This window comes from Tinamus guttatus, unplaced genomic scaffold (genome assembly GCF_059628265.1).
Source record: "Tinamus guttatus ecotype Peru unplaced genomic scaffold, ASM5962826v1 Tinamus_guttatus_pri_ptg000459l, whole genome shotgun sequence".
In the NCBI taxonomy this organism is placed as follows: domain Eukaryota; kingdom Metazoa; phylum Chordata; class Aves; order Tinamiformes; family Tinamidae; genus Tinamus; species Tinamus guttatus.
Genome location: NW_028288993.1, coordinates 7,817,125 through 7,835,160, shown reverse-complemented (window position 1 = coordinate 7,835,160; position 18,036 = coordinate 7,817,125). Strand labels below are relative to the sequence as shown.

Sequence of the window (18,036 nt, the reverse complement as noted above, 5' to 3'; positions counted from 1 at the left end):
ACTTAAGCCTGGTTCAATGAACAGTGGCACTGAGCCCCCTCCATTTTTTTTCCCCTCTCAATTCAAGTCTTAGAATTTGCCTTTATGGAAGCACTAATAATTTACAGCAAGCAGATCTGTTATGAAGCTATGACAGCCCCACAGGACTTCAAGTTTCTTACTTGATCCTAGCCAAACTGTGAATGGGAAAGGCAAGACTTGTAAGGGACAATGACGAGTTGTACCAGAGAAGAAGCACAGAAAGACAGTGACAAATTCTGTATGTTTTTACGCTGACTGATTGAAGCCAAAGTGCATAGCATACACTGAAAGCACCAGCTATTGAGTATGAAACATTTCACACTTGAGACATTTAGAAACCAAACATCAATTACTGAAGTAGAACCTTAAAAATGTTTTCTGACAGGTAAATGCTAGTCCCCAGGAAAAAAAATAAATATTTGATTACTCGAACTATCAATATCAATACGATGCCCTCAGGCATCATACTCGTTGCCTTTGTGAATCATACATACCTAAAGACGGTGCTGCACAATAGGCAGTTGTAAGATGCAGGCAGCCAAAAGCAGCAGCAAGCAGCGTATTGCCCGACCGTGCCACCTGGCACGGGTTAATGTCTCTATCAGGGACCCTTTTCACACTTCTGACAAGCTGTTACTTGGCCACACAACCAGATTGGTCAGTTGTCACCTGCTCTGATTTGTGATTTGTCTACCCAAGGGCTACCTGGCTTCCCTGGAGTTACATTATGACTCAAAGGAATGGTTATTTCAAAAAGCAATTTTAAATGTTTTAGACTTTAGACATTAAACAATGCAGCACTAAGATCCGACACAAAAGCATGTTTGAAATAGCAGATCATTACAGCAGTTGCTTATTAGAGACCTCAAACATAAAACTTTACTCTGAAATTCATATGACTCATTTCATGGACACCAGCAAGGACTTAGAAGCAAATCTCCTACAGACGTGTTAGGCAAACCCTGTATGTGCCAGTTCTTACCAGGTGCAGGAATCCTCTAACAGTAACTCTGTCACAAGACAACCTCTCCTCTCATACTCCCCATGCAAAGGTGGGGAAATGCTGATTTCAGTTTGACAACTACACACATTACAGCTTAACCATATCTATATTTCCATATATAACCATATTTTCATTCTCCATAGAAACTAGGCAAATGATTATATTTGAGGCTTACATCCATTGATGCAGATTTAATGTTCTGCTTTCCAATACAGATCAATAAAACTCCCACTGATGTAAGCAGCAGTCTGGCAAGCTGATGACTCACTGCACAGATGGATTAAAAGAATTAACAAATTGCTATTTGTGAACATTCACAGGAATCAGAAAGTAACTGCGAGATACAAAGACAGTAAAGGATATTCTGATCAATTTGCAGACAGTATGTCAACAAAGCAGGACAAAATAGTAATTTTTCTTCTTCACAAATTCTCTTATCTCTTCTTTATGGATTTTAATCCTTATCAATGAACCAATTAAACATGTTTATCAATGATCAAATGCCAGCCCTAAAAATCAAACAAGATCAGCATCCAACATCTCTTCACCTCTCTAAAAGGCTCAAGAGGTCTTCTGATAGCTACTTTCTTTGCAGCTTTTCACAAATTATACTGAACAACTAATGTTTGGGAAATTATAGAAACAAATAAAATGAAAGCTTTTAAAGAGTAGTTCATAGATCAAAATTCACTGAAGAAGGAATGGCTGCTGCCACACCTTTATTCTTCTACAACTAAGTAGTAGTTTACCAGGCCCAAATCTTCAGTAATTACTTCCACAACAGCAAGCAGTATTGACTTTTTCTAAAGCACACAGGAGACCAGGAATACTTTAGCATAATTTAAGAGAAAAGCAATGGCTGCTGAAGACCAATATTTACTTCATTTGCAACAAGAAGAATTGCCAGAACTATGAAGTTTGCAACTAAGTTTGCCTCTAGCTTTGGCACTCATTTTATCAAAGGGAATGAAAATCATTAATGATCTCTATTTCTTTGTTGTTATTAGTAATAAATACATCCTCACAATCCATTGAAGCAGATGAATCTCTTTTGGGTTCTTTAGGCATGCCAATAATACAAATAAATAACGGTTGTTTTAATGCAGTCCCATGAAGGCAGACTTTGACCTTTCCTTTTGATATTTGTTTACTTTCAATGATACAAAGCAGAAAAAAAAAAAGCACAAAAAAAGGAAAGAAAATTATTTCCTCATGTACAAAGTACAATTCTCTCCAAGTAGCACAGCAATAATTTTCAAGGCTTAATTAAGAATGCTACCACATCACTAGAGAAATGGTACTGCTCATTAACCATTGATTAACCTATATCCCAAACCAAAATTTGCTCATAAGAAAAGTTTATTGTCTGAATATACTAAACTTGGTGAGCTATAACCTTCTCCTCTTTGCAGAGAGGATAAGCATCCTCTTAACCATCAAGAAGGTAAATACTATTGACCAGACTGTAACACAGAGTCGGCTGCTTTGTTGTGCAAAGAATTTAATGAAAAACTTTTTGAAGATAGACAGATACACCACCAACTTGAAGACTCCCCTTAAATATATCAGTGTATGAAAGCTAAATGCAAACAATTTGGTTAATTATAAATTGAATCTTTAGCACAGTAACAGAAATTGCATATGTTTCATCCATTTTATCTATCTCATCGAAAAGCATTTTTGGTAGCAAAACAGGAAGAGGACAAAGTTGCTCCTATAAGGGAACTCAGGAACAAATTCAGTATTGACTGTTAGTAGGATTCAAACTTTAACTTACCCTTGTCAAGCATATTAACTAACTTAAATAATAGTCATGTATTCCTTCCCACTGATAACAGACTAGAGCAAAAAATAAAAATGAAATAACATTTTTTTTTCTTAAAAATACTGGGGGGAACCACCCAAAGGAAGAAAAGAGTGCTTTTTGATTACTGTACAAATTCATAATGCACCATCATGTCCTTTCTGAAATACACTAAAGCTCATATGTGGTCTGGTCATGTTCTCATTTAATTTCCTTAGGTAGCTAATAATTTGAAAGTGATGTTCAATAGTTCTTCCAGAAACCTCTTAACTCCTTTCCTGATTACAAGTTAATTATATGCTAACATATAGGCTTGAAAATTCAATAGTAAGACACTACTACAAGTCATTTTGTCTCCTTTTTCAGAATTAGACATAAGGTTCTTCCATTTCTTTAGGTTATGTTCAATATACCACAAGCTAACACTTTTTTTTTTTTTAAAGACTTGTAGTTCCTTTTTAAGACTTGCATCCCCTCCTGTTCTTGATAATCAGTAAGAACACTATCAACACCTGGTGCTTTATTGTATCTGGGTGTTCTGATAGCCTCCTTGTTCTTCTACAAACAGCTCAGCTGCCTGGAAAACTGCTGTTTATTTACCTTTATCCATTTCACCACTAAAGAACTCATGAAAATATTCCCTCCAAAGAGCCCATTAAAATACTCTCACCATCTTTCTGTAATTACATTCTTTGTAACTAAGACTTCCATTTTTGGCCATTATCTGGCTCACACAGTCCATATCCTTGTCTCAAATGCTGACACCTTAGCAAAATGTTCTGTAGTTATCTTATTACACTGCCACTTCAGTTGCATGGGGTCATTTCTATGCCATATTATTTGATATGTTCCTGCTCTATCTTTTGGCTGAATCATTTTCATTAACGCTGGCCTTACAGAAGTCACTAAATCCTTGCTACATATCAATGTTCAATTGCTCCCTGTCAAGAACTGATTCTTTTTTCTCTTGTAGTACTTCCCATTGTTTTTTCCTGCTCCTTTCTTTACTCTGAATGCTTCCCAGGTGGTATCAACCTGTTCCACGGTCTTCAAGCCTGTTTTTAATTGCCCCTTGGCACACCTGTACACAATCTGTGTTTTCTAAGGTTACCGCTGCACTTACAGCTTTGCTCCTCTTTGAAGCAGCTCAGTCAATATTTTCAAGTCAGGAACACCCAGCAGTCAGAAGCAACTGCTCTTAGCACATTTGTTCGCTGGAGGCTATGACACAATCAGATTACCAAAAATTTCCACACATTCATGAAGTTTCTTAGATATTTATTTGTTAAGTTCAGGGCATTTGTTTTTTCTACATCTTCTCTGGTAAGATTGTTCTCCTTCAAAGAACCTTTCAGGTAGCCCCTCACCCGTCTGCTCTAGAGGCTCAGTCTAGCCATGCAGTTTAGCAAAACCTTCCCAGCCATTCACTTTCTGAAAAAGCCTTCCCCTACTCCTCAATCTTTTTCTCCCACAACTTTGGTTCTCAGACCCACTTTCCCCCTTCTCTCACAGAGCCTTAAGCAGACACCACCTCTGGCCGCCTGCATCACTTTTCTGCAGTTAAGCCCCTCTGCTCCCTTGGAGCGCCACCAGCTCCACCATCTCCTCTGCCCAGCTCCGCACGGGTCAGTTCCTCCATTTCAGACCAGCTCTACCAGCGCCCCTTCCCCAGAGCCTGTGGGGCCACCCTCAAACGCGGGGACGGACAGGCTGGGAGTTCCCATGGCCTCATTGTTACTTCGCCACTGGCCCCAGAGGGCCCCGGGCGCTACCCCGCGCCTGAGCGAACATTTAACCGAGGGCAACGGCCGTGACGAGGCGCCATCGGCCCGGCCGCCCTCCCCCTCGCCATTAGCCTCCGTACACCCTAGCCTGCAGTTCAGCTCCCGCACTTTCCTCACTGCCGGCGCGACCCGTTCCCCTGCCTGCCTGCCAGATGGTCACTCACCACTCGCCCTTCTCTCCCGGCCCAGCAGCTGGACGTAGTAAAGGGTCCCTTTTCTCCGCCTTTTCATTTTATTTTAATGTTGTTTTCCTGAAGCGTTAGGCGAATCTGTTAATCGCCTGAAACTAAAGCACCATTTACTCTCTTAGCGGAAGCGGATATGTTGCCATTTTGTTTCGGGTGATGGCGACTGTGGTGCTCTGGTGCTGGGGCGCTCCGGGCAGGCCCGGCCTTTAGGGGGACTCGCTTTTCGGACACTCGTTGTTAACCGCGAGTTTCCTCCTCCTCGTGGCACCCTCTGGTGATGTACGGAGGGGCCGGGGGCTCTCGACGGACCGCAGAAGACTCAGGCCCGCCGCCCCTAATGTTGTTGTCAGGCGGGGGAGCGGTCCCGGGGCCCCCCGGAGCAGGTGCAGGAGGAGGAGGTGGAGGTGGGAGTAGCCGTGTGGAGCTGCTGGTGTTCGGCTATGCCTGCAAGCTGTTTCGAGATGATGAGAAGGCTCAGTACCAGGAGCAGGGGCGACACCTTATTCCTTGGATGGGAGACCCCAAGATCATGATCGATAGGTCGGTGCAACCCAACCCCCAGCCTCTGCTGCGAGATCTCCTGTTATAGCCTCTTTCTGTTCCCCCCCTTATGCTGTGGGCAGGTGAGGGGGGGTGTGAGCGGCGGAGGACTCGCTCCGGCAGGCGCGTGGGGAAGTTCCTCGCTGGCAGCGCTGGAGGGCTGCTCCTTCGGGTAGAATTTTTCAGATGTTGCTTTGGTAACGCTGCAGAGCTTTTCCCCATGGCAAGGGGAACTTGGGGGTTCCCCTGTCTGGCAGCTTCGGGAGTTTGGCCCGAATCTTTCTGATATTTGGTGTCTTTTGAGGTTTTCTGCTCCACGTGGATAGGGTAGGGTTCACTGGGCGGAGGGCGGGAAGGAGTTGCAGTTTTCAATGCAAACCCCAACATCATCTCTTCCCACTTGGAAATTAGGGAAGTCTTATTGCAAGGAAATGCTGTTAAACATCTAATGTTTGTGTCCCCAAAATGAATAGAGTGCACCGTGGGGAGTGGAAAGATGTTTATCCACCAAAGGGAAAATTGGGCCTTATGTAATCTGACTGCAAGCTATTGATGTGATCCCTCGTGAGCAATTCTGGGCCAGATAGCTTTCTGCCTGTGCTGCGAGTGACTGTATGAGGTAGAATGGCTCTGTATTTTGGAGTTGCTTTCTCTTCCAATTTTATCAGGCACAACTTTTTTTTTTTTTTTTTTTTTTCCTTTTTCTCTTGGATGGGTGTTGTTTTGTAGTAGGTGCTGGTTTATGGCATGAAAGATGGTTTTTTAGGGGTTGTTTCTGGTCTCTACAATAGCATCAGCAGTGCAGAGTTAGAATTTAGGAATAAATTTATTTAGAATAAAATTTTTGCATGTTTTTGTGGGCAGAGAAGATGAGCGGTCAGGTTGGGTGTCACTAGGAGGAGCACTGAGAGCTCAATTCAAGAGGAGTTGTGGCTGTCACTGAAAACCTCAGTGGGAAGGATGGAAGGATTTTGGTTTTGAAAGAATCACATGACATACAATAGAAATTTGTTCCCTCAATTTCAGTATTCAGTATTTTTGGTGCTAAACATAATTTTCCATGTTTCGGTGTTAACAGGGATATCTGGCTTGAAAAAAAATTAATAATAAGGGTTAGTCTTTTCATTGTCTTCCAGAAATCCAGAAAACTGGAGAAAATACCCTTGTATTATATTGGATTTTTCCCCATTAATGATTTTTATGATTGAAGTTTATTGACACATTGAAATAAATGCAAAAAGAGAAGAAAAAATAACGATGAACGTAGGTTAGATATGTTTTATGTCTTATATGAAATAGAAGTGTTACAGTGCTTGTCTTCTAATGGCAATTCGCTTCTATGACAGATTTCTTTAGTAAGTAGAGGCATTTTTATGATTCTGCATAGCTGTGACCCAAATTAGAGTAGCTACAGAAATTGCTGGGAACAAAAGCTAAGTATGAGCATGTATGCACATATAATACCAAAAAAAAAAAATGGAAATAACCTACATTTGTAAGCTAGGGAAGTTTGCATTCACTAATCTTATAAACTGCTTTGGAAGCTTAGATTTTTTTCTATCTCCAGCAGCAGGAAGTCTTCGTTTTCTTGTTTAGAAAAACACATTGCTATGAGAAGATATGGGTTGAAGTTTGCCTGTGGATAGAGCTTGATTAACCAGACCTCCGTGTTTCATTAACTTTTTGCTATTAGAATATTTACTTTCTTTGTTTTTGGTCTAGCAAGTTGGCACAAGTCAAGAGTTGTGTGTGGGAAGACACCTCAGCGGAGTCGAGCTTACTGTCACTTTACTTTCCAATCAGTTTCTTTTACTGATGCATAAACATTATCCCAATGCAATGCTTTTCCTGCAAATAAAATTATTTCTGCTAGTAGAAAGGAACTGTACGTCATTGATCTTTGCCGTTTTTACGGTGAACCTCCTTAAATTGCATGTATATGTTACTGTTCCTATGTATGTGTGTCTCTCTATCACATAACCCAGAACTTATTTCCTCAGCCAAATGGCTAGGGGCCGAGCCTAGCCATGATTTTACCTCCAATGGACGCAAGTTTCTATGGTGAAGATATCTCCTGAGAGTTCGGGACTAGCAGAAAGAAGCGAGGAAATTTCGACCGTTTGGTTCTTACGGATAGGTATTTATGTATTCGGGTTTGTGTGAATGTAAGCTATTTGACTTTCCAGAAAAACGTATTTTGCAAGTGACATTGATTGGTTGGTTGAACTACATACGGTAAGAGCTGTTAAGGAAATGGATCCCACTTAAACTATTAAAGGATACTTTTGCCTTTAATTGTAGTAATTTATTATTTTCTTTGAGAGGAATTTAGACAATTAAATTTTCGATAGTTGGTGACAAATGATTAGCAAAATTAAACGTAACTTCTAAAAGGAAATATGTTTTAACACATAAGTTTTTTTTTTCATTTTTAATGGGTAAGTATTTAAGTAGTCACATAAACCCAAGTCCTAAGTTTCTTGCATTGACCAGCTCTTTCATCTTGCAGGTATGATGGACGTGGTCACCTGCATGACCTTTCTGAATATGATGCTGAATACTCTACGTGGAACAGAGATTATCAATTGTCTGAAGAGGAAGCTAGAATAGATGCCCTCTGTGATGAAGAGAGGTATTTAGCCTTGCATACGGACTTGCTTGAGGAGGAGGCGAGGCAAGGTATTGCTCAAGGAAACTTCCTGAGTTAGCACATGTTTAAATAAATAATTACGAAATTATATTTACTCCAGTTTATTTTATACTCACTTTTTCTGATGTTATCTTGACAGTACCCAGTGGATTCGAAAAACAGGAGTCTTTGCGTATGTGAGAGGACCTCAGGATAGTTTAAATGTAGATCCACACAGAAATTGCCCAGATTCTGAGGGCAGACTGGGATTTCAGACCAAAAAAAGCCCCAAAATAAACACAGTCTTCTTCTTTTTCAGTCTTTTTTTTTTCCTTTTGTTTCTTTGTTTTTAACTGAAAGTGAGTGTTCTTGTATACATAATTTCAATAGAATATTTTGACTCTCAGCCTTTATTTCTTCAGGAAGAAAGAGTCAGCAAATACAAATGCTGCCTCTTTCTGTTCAATTTTTAATTAAAGTTAAGATGAACAGGTGAAAATTTCTTTATTTCTAAAAACTTAAGTTTTTTTTTTTTTTTTTTTTGAGAAGTTACCTTTTAATTATATTTTATTAATTGGTAATTGCATTTTTGTTCAAGAGGAGGAATATAAAAGATTGAGTGAAGCTTTGGCAGAGGACGGCACATACAATGCAGTGGGATTCCGTTATGGCAGTGATTATTATGATCCTTCAGAACCCACTGAGGAGGAGGAGAATCAGCCTGCAAAACAAAGAGGTGAGAACTAAATGTAGCAAGGATTCGCTTAGATGAACAACACACGCCTTTGTCCTGTAAATTTCTAGTTGGAAAATCTAGTGTTTCGTTAAGACACATATTCAAAAATCTTTAAGGATTTCGGCTAAATCTTTCTGAAAGTGTTTTACTAAATTCCAACAAACTTTGTTCCTGAAGTGTTCAAATATTTTTCTGATATGCCACAGTCAGTGCTGCAGTAGTTAGGAAATTTAGTTCAGCTGTCTTGCAGGTTGCCATTCATAGATAAAAATTCATCACGGTGCTCTGCACAACCAATATATTTCTTGTTTAAGAAGGAAAAGGTCATAACAAACATGAGGCAACATAATAATTAATTAGAATACCAATTTTGCTTTGTTTAAAAAAGCTTTATTTTGTCATCTTAGTTTTTAAAATCAATATCCCTTTGACGTAGGTTGTCTCTTTCCAGGATCTTATAAAATGCAGAGCTACAGTTCACGGTTCCGTGTGTTTAGTTGCAATAAAAGTGCATTTTTAACCTGAGATCTTAAGGAAGCTTTCACAATGCTATTGAACTATGTTTTAGTAAACTTAAGATCATTTAATAAACAATTGGGTTGTCTAGCTATATATTGGTGGGTTGCAATGGTATAAAATGTGTTTACTGAGTTGTGTGATATAAAAGGAAAATGTGGCATCTTTTTAGATTTTAAAGGTTGTTCAGTTTTTGTTTTTTTGCAGTTTGTGTGGGAAGTCATGTCAGGGCACTGTCACTACCACTTGTATTCTGCCAAAAGTTTCCCCTGTATTCTTTACTACTCATACTGAATTGGACCTTCTTTTCTGGCTTATCTTTTGATTTGTTTTATTCCCATTTGTTCAGTAGAATGCATAACCAAACAGTTTTAAAGTCTCTTTGCCTGCAGTCTTTGAATATTGCTTGTGAAAGGGATGTTCTGCATATTATGTAGAGCAGTAAATAGCTAGGGATAAGCCTATTGGAAAATTGAGGATAATGGAGAGGATGTTTGTCATTCAGCTCCTGCATCTCTCTCCTGCATAGAGATTAAAAAAATGAATGTTCCCTCCTTTTTAGTCCCTAAACAAGAAGCTATTGAAACTTACAGCGTGCCAGTGTGGTAGAAGATGTTTGCAAAACTTTGTATGAAAACATGCCATAATATTAGGGAATCTACCTATGATCATTTGGGGAATAAACAGAAATTGCACTTTGTAAGAGTGCCATTGTGAGTCCAAATTGTTTGTCTGGGTTGCTTCATGTTACTTTTCTCTGCTAAACTGATGATATATCTAGAATAATTCCAGTCCTTTTTTTTTCTAGTGTGTTTCACCCTAACTACTTAAGGGATATAGATTTTCTGTGAGGATGCTTATAGACACCTAATAAAATAAATCATAACATTTGATCGATAGGTCAAATTGATTTTAGCTTTTCTAATGCATTACTATACAACTTTCATTAGAGTTTGTAAGATGATGGAAGGGGTTGGCTTGTTTGCCTTGGAAGAAATGGTAGATTAATGAGCAATGACTTTTTATTGTGATTGTTTGTGTAGTTTACTGGGTTTCATCTTAACAGTGTTTTATTCTGTCATTTCTTGTAGAAACAGCTCAGACAGAAAATGCGGAAGAAAATGAGGAACCTTTTGTTGCACCTCCAGGACTGAATGTACCTTCTGATGTGGAATTGGTAAGTGTGTGTATTTAATTTAGCCTATTTTTATGTCAATTTCAAAAAAATTATGGTGCTTTACTTGCATTTTTCTACTAGCTTTATCTTGGTAGATTTTTAAACCATTCCAAAATAGCAGCTTCCATTAATAGCTCATACCAATTTAGACAACTGTATTGAATCTTACGCTTTACATAGAAAACTCACATAAAAATATTAAAATTTTTAGGCTAGGTGCTTTTAGCATCAATTGTGGTATTATTTTAGGTAATTAGGAAAAATGCCGTTGTTCTTCTTGCACGTTGTTAAGTAACCACTATGCATCATCCAGCACACAAGGTGAAATATGTATGAAATGACAGATTTCATTTTAAGAAAATCTTAAAGAAACTCCAGGGTTGGCCTTCCAAATGTAAGGGACCGTTAAACCAAAAGATTCTTTCTGTGTGTTTTTTTTTTGTTTGTTTCAGTTTCATTGTGAAGGGGAGAGAAAGTGACTACATTTAAAGCTGTGTTTAAGACAAGCCAATTTGAGGAGAAAAGTAATAGTTTATTTCTAGACTATTATAAAAAACAACGTAGAAGTTCTTTTTGCTTCATGTGATGTTTCAGAATTCAATACACCATAAGCTGTAAACTTTATGGTTTGCACATTTTCCCTGAAGGAACACTTCTGTCTAACTCTTTCTAACTATCTCCTGCCAAGGTACTTCAGCAAAGTGAAGCAATCCTAGGATCAGGGTACAGTTGTAAATAGGAAGAATTTCAATATGTTTCAAGTTTTATAAGAGATACTGATATGTCAAATAATAATCTATCTTGTATGATGTTGCTGTCAAAGTGTTGATTTACTTTGAGGCTGCCTTCTCAAGTTGTCTAAGTTTTGTCTGTGTTTTGCTTGGGGTTTTTCTTCATTCTCAGAAGGTTGTGCATAATCCAAGTAACCTGGAAAACCAGGAAAGCATCTAATCTTTAAAATTATGAGGAAAGATCGAAAATTGCTTTGTTTTTTTGTTTGTTTGTTTTTTCTAGATGAGAATTCTGAGAGGCAAAATATGAGTTAAATTATTTTTCAGACTTGATGGATGGAGGATATCTGCTTAACTTGTAGTAGCTCACCTAGGAAATATTTCTAACTGCAAAAAATAATTAAATATTGGTACAGAATGTCTGACTAGTTTATAGCATTGATGGAACTGGAGTATTTCTCAGAAGCATTTCTTCCCTATTGTGACAGCTACTGCTGTGTGCAGAATTTTTAACAAAAAGGACTTATCAGTTAAAATGCTTCAATTTTTTATTAAATATAATAGTTAACTGAAATATGCCTGCCACAGCTGCTTCTCTTATTTGACAGTCATTTAATTTTTTCACTCGGTGAACTTTAGAAGGTTTTGTCGGTGGTGTTGCTGATGATCTTGGCTACATATTAATATTCATAGCATATGTTTTCCAGGCTGAGGAAGTAGCACCAGGTGCTATGACACCAGACGGTAATTTCAGATACAGATACAGTCATTTTTGATCTTCTTTGCTTGAGGGTTTGTTACTTTTCATCTAGTTCATTCATGAATCTCTATGCCTTAAAGGGTTTTTTGTTGTTTTATTTATTTATTTATTTATTTTCTATATTCCTGTGTAAGAACTGCAGGAATAGGAAAATTCAACATACAATGAAGTTGTGAAACTGGCTATGCACAAAGTGCTGTCAGATTGAGAACTACATTGCCTCTAATTAAAAGAATCTTTCATACTGTTCTAGAGAGACAAATAAATTTTGAAACTATGAACTATTTCCCAGATTGAGTGTGTTTTTCTAACAAAGAATCTAAAAAGCTGAAATAATTTCTAAAAAAAAAAGTCTTCTTTGATCACATTCATGCTTTTTTCTTAAATAAAGCATCAATGTCTGGTATGCTTCTGATCTCTTAAAAAAGATTTTCTGAGCTCTGCAACGTACTTCTGCATCTAGAATAAAAGAAAAGTGAAAGCCAAGTCATTAATGTAACACTTCATTGTCCATAGGTGTACTGTATGCATTTCTGCAGGTTACTGAGCACAGGATAAAACAGACCTACCCAAGTATGAAATTAAAGACAATGAATGGTGAAGTTTATCCATTCTTCCTCTTTTCACTTCTTGGTATTGAGGTTGCAGTGCTCCTTACGTGGAATTTCAGAAGTGCAAATGGATTGGTGCTATTTAATTTATTCAAATTCTCTTCTTTTTTTTGCAATTCTTACACTGGTCTTCAGAATCAACATGTCTCTTTAAGAAAATGCACAGATACAAGCTTTTCTACCTAGGGAACATTATTCACATGTTTAGTGATAATAGCATAGAGAATAGCTGTTGGGAAGAAACAATTACATGATGAGTCTTCAGAGCACCTTGAGTTATTCTAAAATAGAGCCACTTAAAATTGGGACTGCTGTGTGAAGAAACACATCTGTCTCCTGTCTGATGAATGCAGAAGTGTTTTTGTTGCTATGGAATAGACCTGGTTTAAAACTTTCTTTTTTTTATTGCCCTGAACGTTTGCCATTTGAGTTTGGTGTGCAATGGCAAAAATACTTGTGCTGATAAAAAAGAGAGGATGCTGCAAAGAGGGGACGAATGACCAGCTGGGGAAGGATGAACTGTTTTTTTTCAGTAATGATTGGCTTCCACCAACTGAAAGTGATTATGAAACTATAGAGCTAAAGAAAGCTAGAAATGGGGCAGGGCACTGATGCTGTTTCTAATTCTCTCTAAATTCTGGCAAACTTTATAGGCTGCTTATGAAAATATGTTATTTTTCTCCCACAGCCACCAACAGCAAAAATGCATGCAATTATAGAACGAACTGCAAACTTTGTTTGTAAGCAGGGAGCACAGTTTGAGATTATGCTAAAAGCCAAGCAAGCACGCAACTCCCAGTTTGACTTCTTGCGATTTGATCACTACCTCAATCCTTACTACAAATTCATTCAGAAAGCTATGAAAGAGGGACGATATGCTGCTCCTTCTGAAAATAAAACAGAAGATAAAAAAAGTAAGTAATTGCTTGTCAAATAGCTGGTTTTAAGATGTGAGCCACTGAAATGCCTGCTGATGTATTTGGTAGAAAAGTCCTATCTTTTTCACATGTTGGAATGATGGTACTGCCATCCTGCAACTGAGATGGATGTGGTGATTTAAAGTAAGAGGATAATCTGCTTAAACAGAAAAAGATTTGTATTGGAAAAAGATCTTTTCGGGAGAATTTCAGATTCTTTTAAAGCTTCTGTGATCTTGGAGCTTTTAGAAACACCTTAGTTCAATGGAAATTTGGTCTGTGTACTTTGGTTTTATTGATGGTTAGTAATCTCTTGTACCTGTCACTTTTCGTGAATAAATAAATTTATGAAAATCACGTTTCCTTAAAGAAAGGAATGCATATGACCTGTGCATTTTTTCCTTCTCTATACAAATCCTTATAAAACTCAGCTAAAACTTCTGACATTGTTTTCATTTAGATTCAAAAGCCAAATCTGAGGAAGATGATGACGACGACGATGATGATGATGGAAACTATCTACATCCAAGTCTGTTTGCATCTAAAAAATGCAGTAGGCTTGAAGAGCTTATGAAGGTACTTAAATAAAATGACTTTCTACCTTATAATTTGTACCCTGTAATGAGACATTTTGCAATATGCAAGATGTTTTGTTAACAAATTTTTTTTTTCAGACTGTTACTTGGAAATGTAAATATATTTTAGTGAACTTCCAAGCTACCTTTTACCCAGTACATCAGTTTGTTATTTTTCTCTTCTTAAGCCATAATGTTCCTGTTTTTGATGCCCCCTGGTATGAGGGCAGCATATCAATCAAGAATTTACCCCACAAGCTGTACTAAAGCTAAAGATTTTAAGCAGTTTTTAGATATTTAAGATATGTAAATATCTTAAGATATTTAATGTTTTTCATATAATAACTGAGAAAGACTATTAGAAATCTGGAAAGATTTAGAATTAGAAATCTTAGAATGTTTTCTTTCTAGAATTCCAATTCTAAGTGACTAATTTCAGCAGAATTAGTAACACTCATTAGGTCTGAGTTTTAATGGATGTGTTAAAGACGTTTTTGTTTTCCGAGTTTGCTCAATAATGGAATAATAAGAATAACAGATGGTTGTACCATTTGAGGTACATCTGAAAGCCATTTGAGGCTTTCAGAGAAATGGCACTGATGCTTTTAATATTTAGACAAATCAAGTCCTTTATTTGATCATTACTTTGGTAAACTAATGAGAGTAATATACACTTCTCCATGTCATGGATTTACGTTCCCATCAAATGAGCTTTTTTCAGCAAATTTGCAATTTTTTTTAACAAAAATCAAGTTGATACTGACGTGAGGTAGAGAGTTACAGAGGCAAGAATTTTGGTAAATAGATGATATTATCAATGTTTATTAATTTAGATCTGCTTGCCTTCCAAAATTAGATTTATAGTGCTCTGTTTTCAGTATACACTTCAAATTCTCATCTCTTCTGTTTTCTTGATTTTTGCAGCCTCTGAAGGTAGTGGACCCTGATCATCCGCTTGCTGCGCTGGTCCGCAAAGCACAATCGGATAACAACTCATCTGCACCACAGTCAACAGATGGAGCAGCTGTACAGACATCACAAGTAGAATATTCTTCTGATTGTAAGTGCATTGTGATTAGGCAGCTGTTGGTTCATCTTATTGAATTGCATGTGGATGCTAATGGGAAGAAAATGTATTAACTACATATTTGCTCATTCATAACTGATATTTATTTTCTTTTAACTTCCTAATGTGTTAAAGTGTTTTAAGCCACTAAATATCTGTCACATTGTTGATTGTTTAGAAAAAATAAAAACTGGTGGTGGCACCCAAATCTTCAGTGTGTGAGTATGGTTAGAACAGGACCCTTAGTGGTTTTGATCAGCTTCAATCAGTTGCGGTAAATGAAGCCTAGTAGAGCAAAACTGTGTGAGAAAGGTGATGATCCTTCCAAATCAAGGGTCTGTTCCAATCCTCCCAACTGAAATTTACAGCTTTATCCTGAGAAGCCAGAAGCCCAGATTCAAAAGTCTATAGTAATTTTTTGAAGTTCATTGCCCTTTTCATAATCCTTTTATGAAGGAGGAAAAAAGTCATGACTTTTTTTTTTTTTTTTTTTTTTTTTAATCTGGGCTAGTATCTTATAAATCAAATGGCATTTTAAAACTGTACATTAAACTAAATACTATACAATAGTTTTCATTATCTGTTAGTAAGATGATTATGAAAGAGTACTATTTGCTTTGAAAATGTTTCCTTTTGCATTTATGTCCTGTAACTGATCTGATACGACTACTGTTTGTGTTCAGGTCATTACAATTGTAAAATCTTTTAAGGGGAAAAGTTGCAGAGCAAAATCTATGAGTTTAAAAGCTCACCTTTTGGTACAACTCAAAATAATATTTTGTGATCACATGAAATCGTGTGATTTCATGATCTAATACTATAATCTGTGATTCATACTAAAAGATCCTTTTCATCTCAAAGTGTAAGCACAGGCTTAGCCGTTTAAGAGAGCCATTTTCTTCATAATAGTAAAATCGTTGCTTTAGTGAGGTCTCATTACTGCTGTTTTCTGCAAGTAGTAATAAACAAGTGGGATAAACTAATTCAGTCATGCCATCGGAAGCAGTGTTCGAGATTGTAAAATATCTTCAGTGTTGAATATAAAACTGTCCCATAAGGTAATTGACGAGAGTCCCATCAAAAAAGCTTGCTGTATTAAGCAAAAAAGTATATAATAAATCTACTTTGAACAGTTTTGTGGACTGTGTGACGCTAGAAAAACTCTGCAGAGCTCTAATTATGTATATTGAAAGATCCCGATTAGGTGATAAATCCAGGTTTTAATATGATATTCTGTTCTAATGTTGGCAGTAGTTCTAAAGTGGAAAAATATTTTAAGTCATTTGCTCAATTCATGTAATTTCTCATCATTTCACCTTGCTTCTATTCTCTGCATTGGTACAGTGCTATTAATGGAAATCTGTCAGTAATGAACACACTTACTCCGAAGTACTTGATACACTACATTTTGAATAGTTTCAGTAGTGTTGTTGCAAGCACTATTACTTTGGAGATCCAAGTTGATTACGATGCATTATAAGTTTCCTTTCTCACCCCAAATGACGGGTTTTTCAGATGTTTTTCAAATATATTTCTTAATGCAAGTAAATGATTTCTATTTTAGACTGAACTTCAAGAGAATCTTATTAGAATTGAAATAAGAGTTCTATGTTGATATGGAAAACTACTAGATATTTTGAGAAAAGCTAAAACTAGAATTAGTATCTCTATAGAGTAATCAGAAAACTGAAACATATTACTCTCATGTCAGCCTTGGATCTGAATGCATCTTATGCATTGCTATAAATGTCCTCAAAGTTTGCAAATTAAGTTTGCATCTCCTCTTCTTGCCTTTATAAGTCAATAGATTTTTATTCTACTCCCTTTACAGTCATTTATTCTTTAAATAAAGTCAATACTGCCGTACAGAATTGCTTATGAAACTCATTTTAAGAAGATAACTCATTATAACATGATGCACTGGTTAAGCAGTGTTGATTCTGTTAAAAGGATTCGGTTTGAGACATGCAAACTGCTATTATTTCTCTGTCCTAAAATCATCTTGGAAATAATTAGTGATTTCCTTCCATTTTAACGTATTTTAAGGTATTTGGCTGAAAAATGCTGCTTATGAATGTATGCAAAGAAAGTTAATGTTCAGCCTCAAGCTTTTATGGAAGGAGAAACTCCTAGCCGTGTTTAAAAAGAAAAATTTCTTGTAGTATTTCTGTGATGTAATCTCAGGTAATAAAGCTGGTATAGTTAAATATAACTTGCACTTGGCATGCGTGTTTTGTAACACCTAACAATTTATCTAAACTAATGAAGCTTAAATAGAAGATTTTTTTTGTCCGTTTTTAAGGTGGACAGAAAATTAGCGGGTTTTAGTGGCAAATTTTTCTGGCACTATGTTGCTTTTCTTTTGACATAGCTTTTCTGTTACTACAGAATGGATTATCCATCATAGCATCGGGAAGTGATTAGGTTGTCTCTACTGGAAAGCCTTGGTAGAGTGAGATGTAAGAAGCAGTATTGGAGAGGGTAAAACCAATGACTAATCAGGAAGTGCATCGGTGAGGGGCAGCAGATAAAATTAAAAAGCATCAAAGTTTAATACAGTGCTTTGAAATACAAAGTTATGGTACTAACTGCAAGAGCACGTTACTGAAGCAATCAGTTTAATCTTAAAGCAAGTTTATATATAGGAAGCAGGTACATTATTGCACTAACTGGAATTGCAAAGAGTGTTAATCTCCATCTTTCTTTGCCTGAAAACTGCTCATTGTCCTGTCTTTGTCCTGACACTGTTGTCAGCCTCAGGTGATGAGATTTTACCAAATAACCTGGGTCCCTCATTTATTAGATGTGTTTAACTTTCCTGGGTTGTTTTCTTAAGGTGTGTTACCTGGTATCAGTCAGACATACCCTGAGGCTTTTTCCCTCCTTTGATAATAATTATCTGTAGAACATGATGCTGGATTTAATATTTTGGGGATGTTTGAGTGTATTAAAATAGGTGATGGGGGGAGCAATATACA

General features: G+C 37.0%; 1 protein-coding gene across 6 annotated transcripts in view; it reads left to right on the top strand.

Moving 5' to 3' along the window:
• Positions 1-4,949: 4,949 nt before the first annotated feature.
• The window catches only part of SFSWAP (splicing factor SWAP), a 41,134-nt gene continuing 28,047 nt past the window's right edge, over positions 4,950-18,036 (top strand). For 2 of the 6 annotated variants that reach the window (XM_010221557.2, XM_010221553.2), the window contains exons 1-7: positions 4,950-5,340; positions 7,850-8,019; positions 8,568-8,705; positions 10,313-10,398; positions 13,189-13,414; positions 13,878-13,993; positions 14,917-15,052. In XM_010221557.2, the coding sequence (XP_010219859.2) occupies positions 5,078-5,340; positions 7,850-8,019; positions 8,568-8,705; positions 10,313-10,398; positions 13,189-13,414; positions 13,878-13,993; positions 14,917-15,052 (1,135 nt within the window). In that variant the 5' untranslated portion in view covers positions 4,950-5,077. Of the gene's footprint in view, positions 5,341-6,925; positions 8,020-8,567; positions 8,706-10,312; positions 10,399-13,188; positions 13,415-13,877; positions 13,994-14,916; positions 15,053-18,036 lie in introns of those variants that run through there. The other 4 variants (XM_088532437.1, XM_010221559.2, XM_010221560.2 and 1 more) reach the window with 4 other exon arrangements.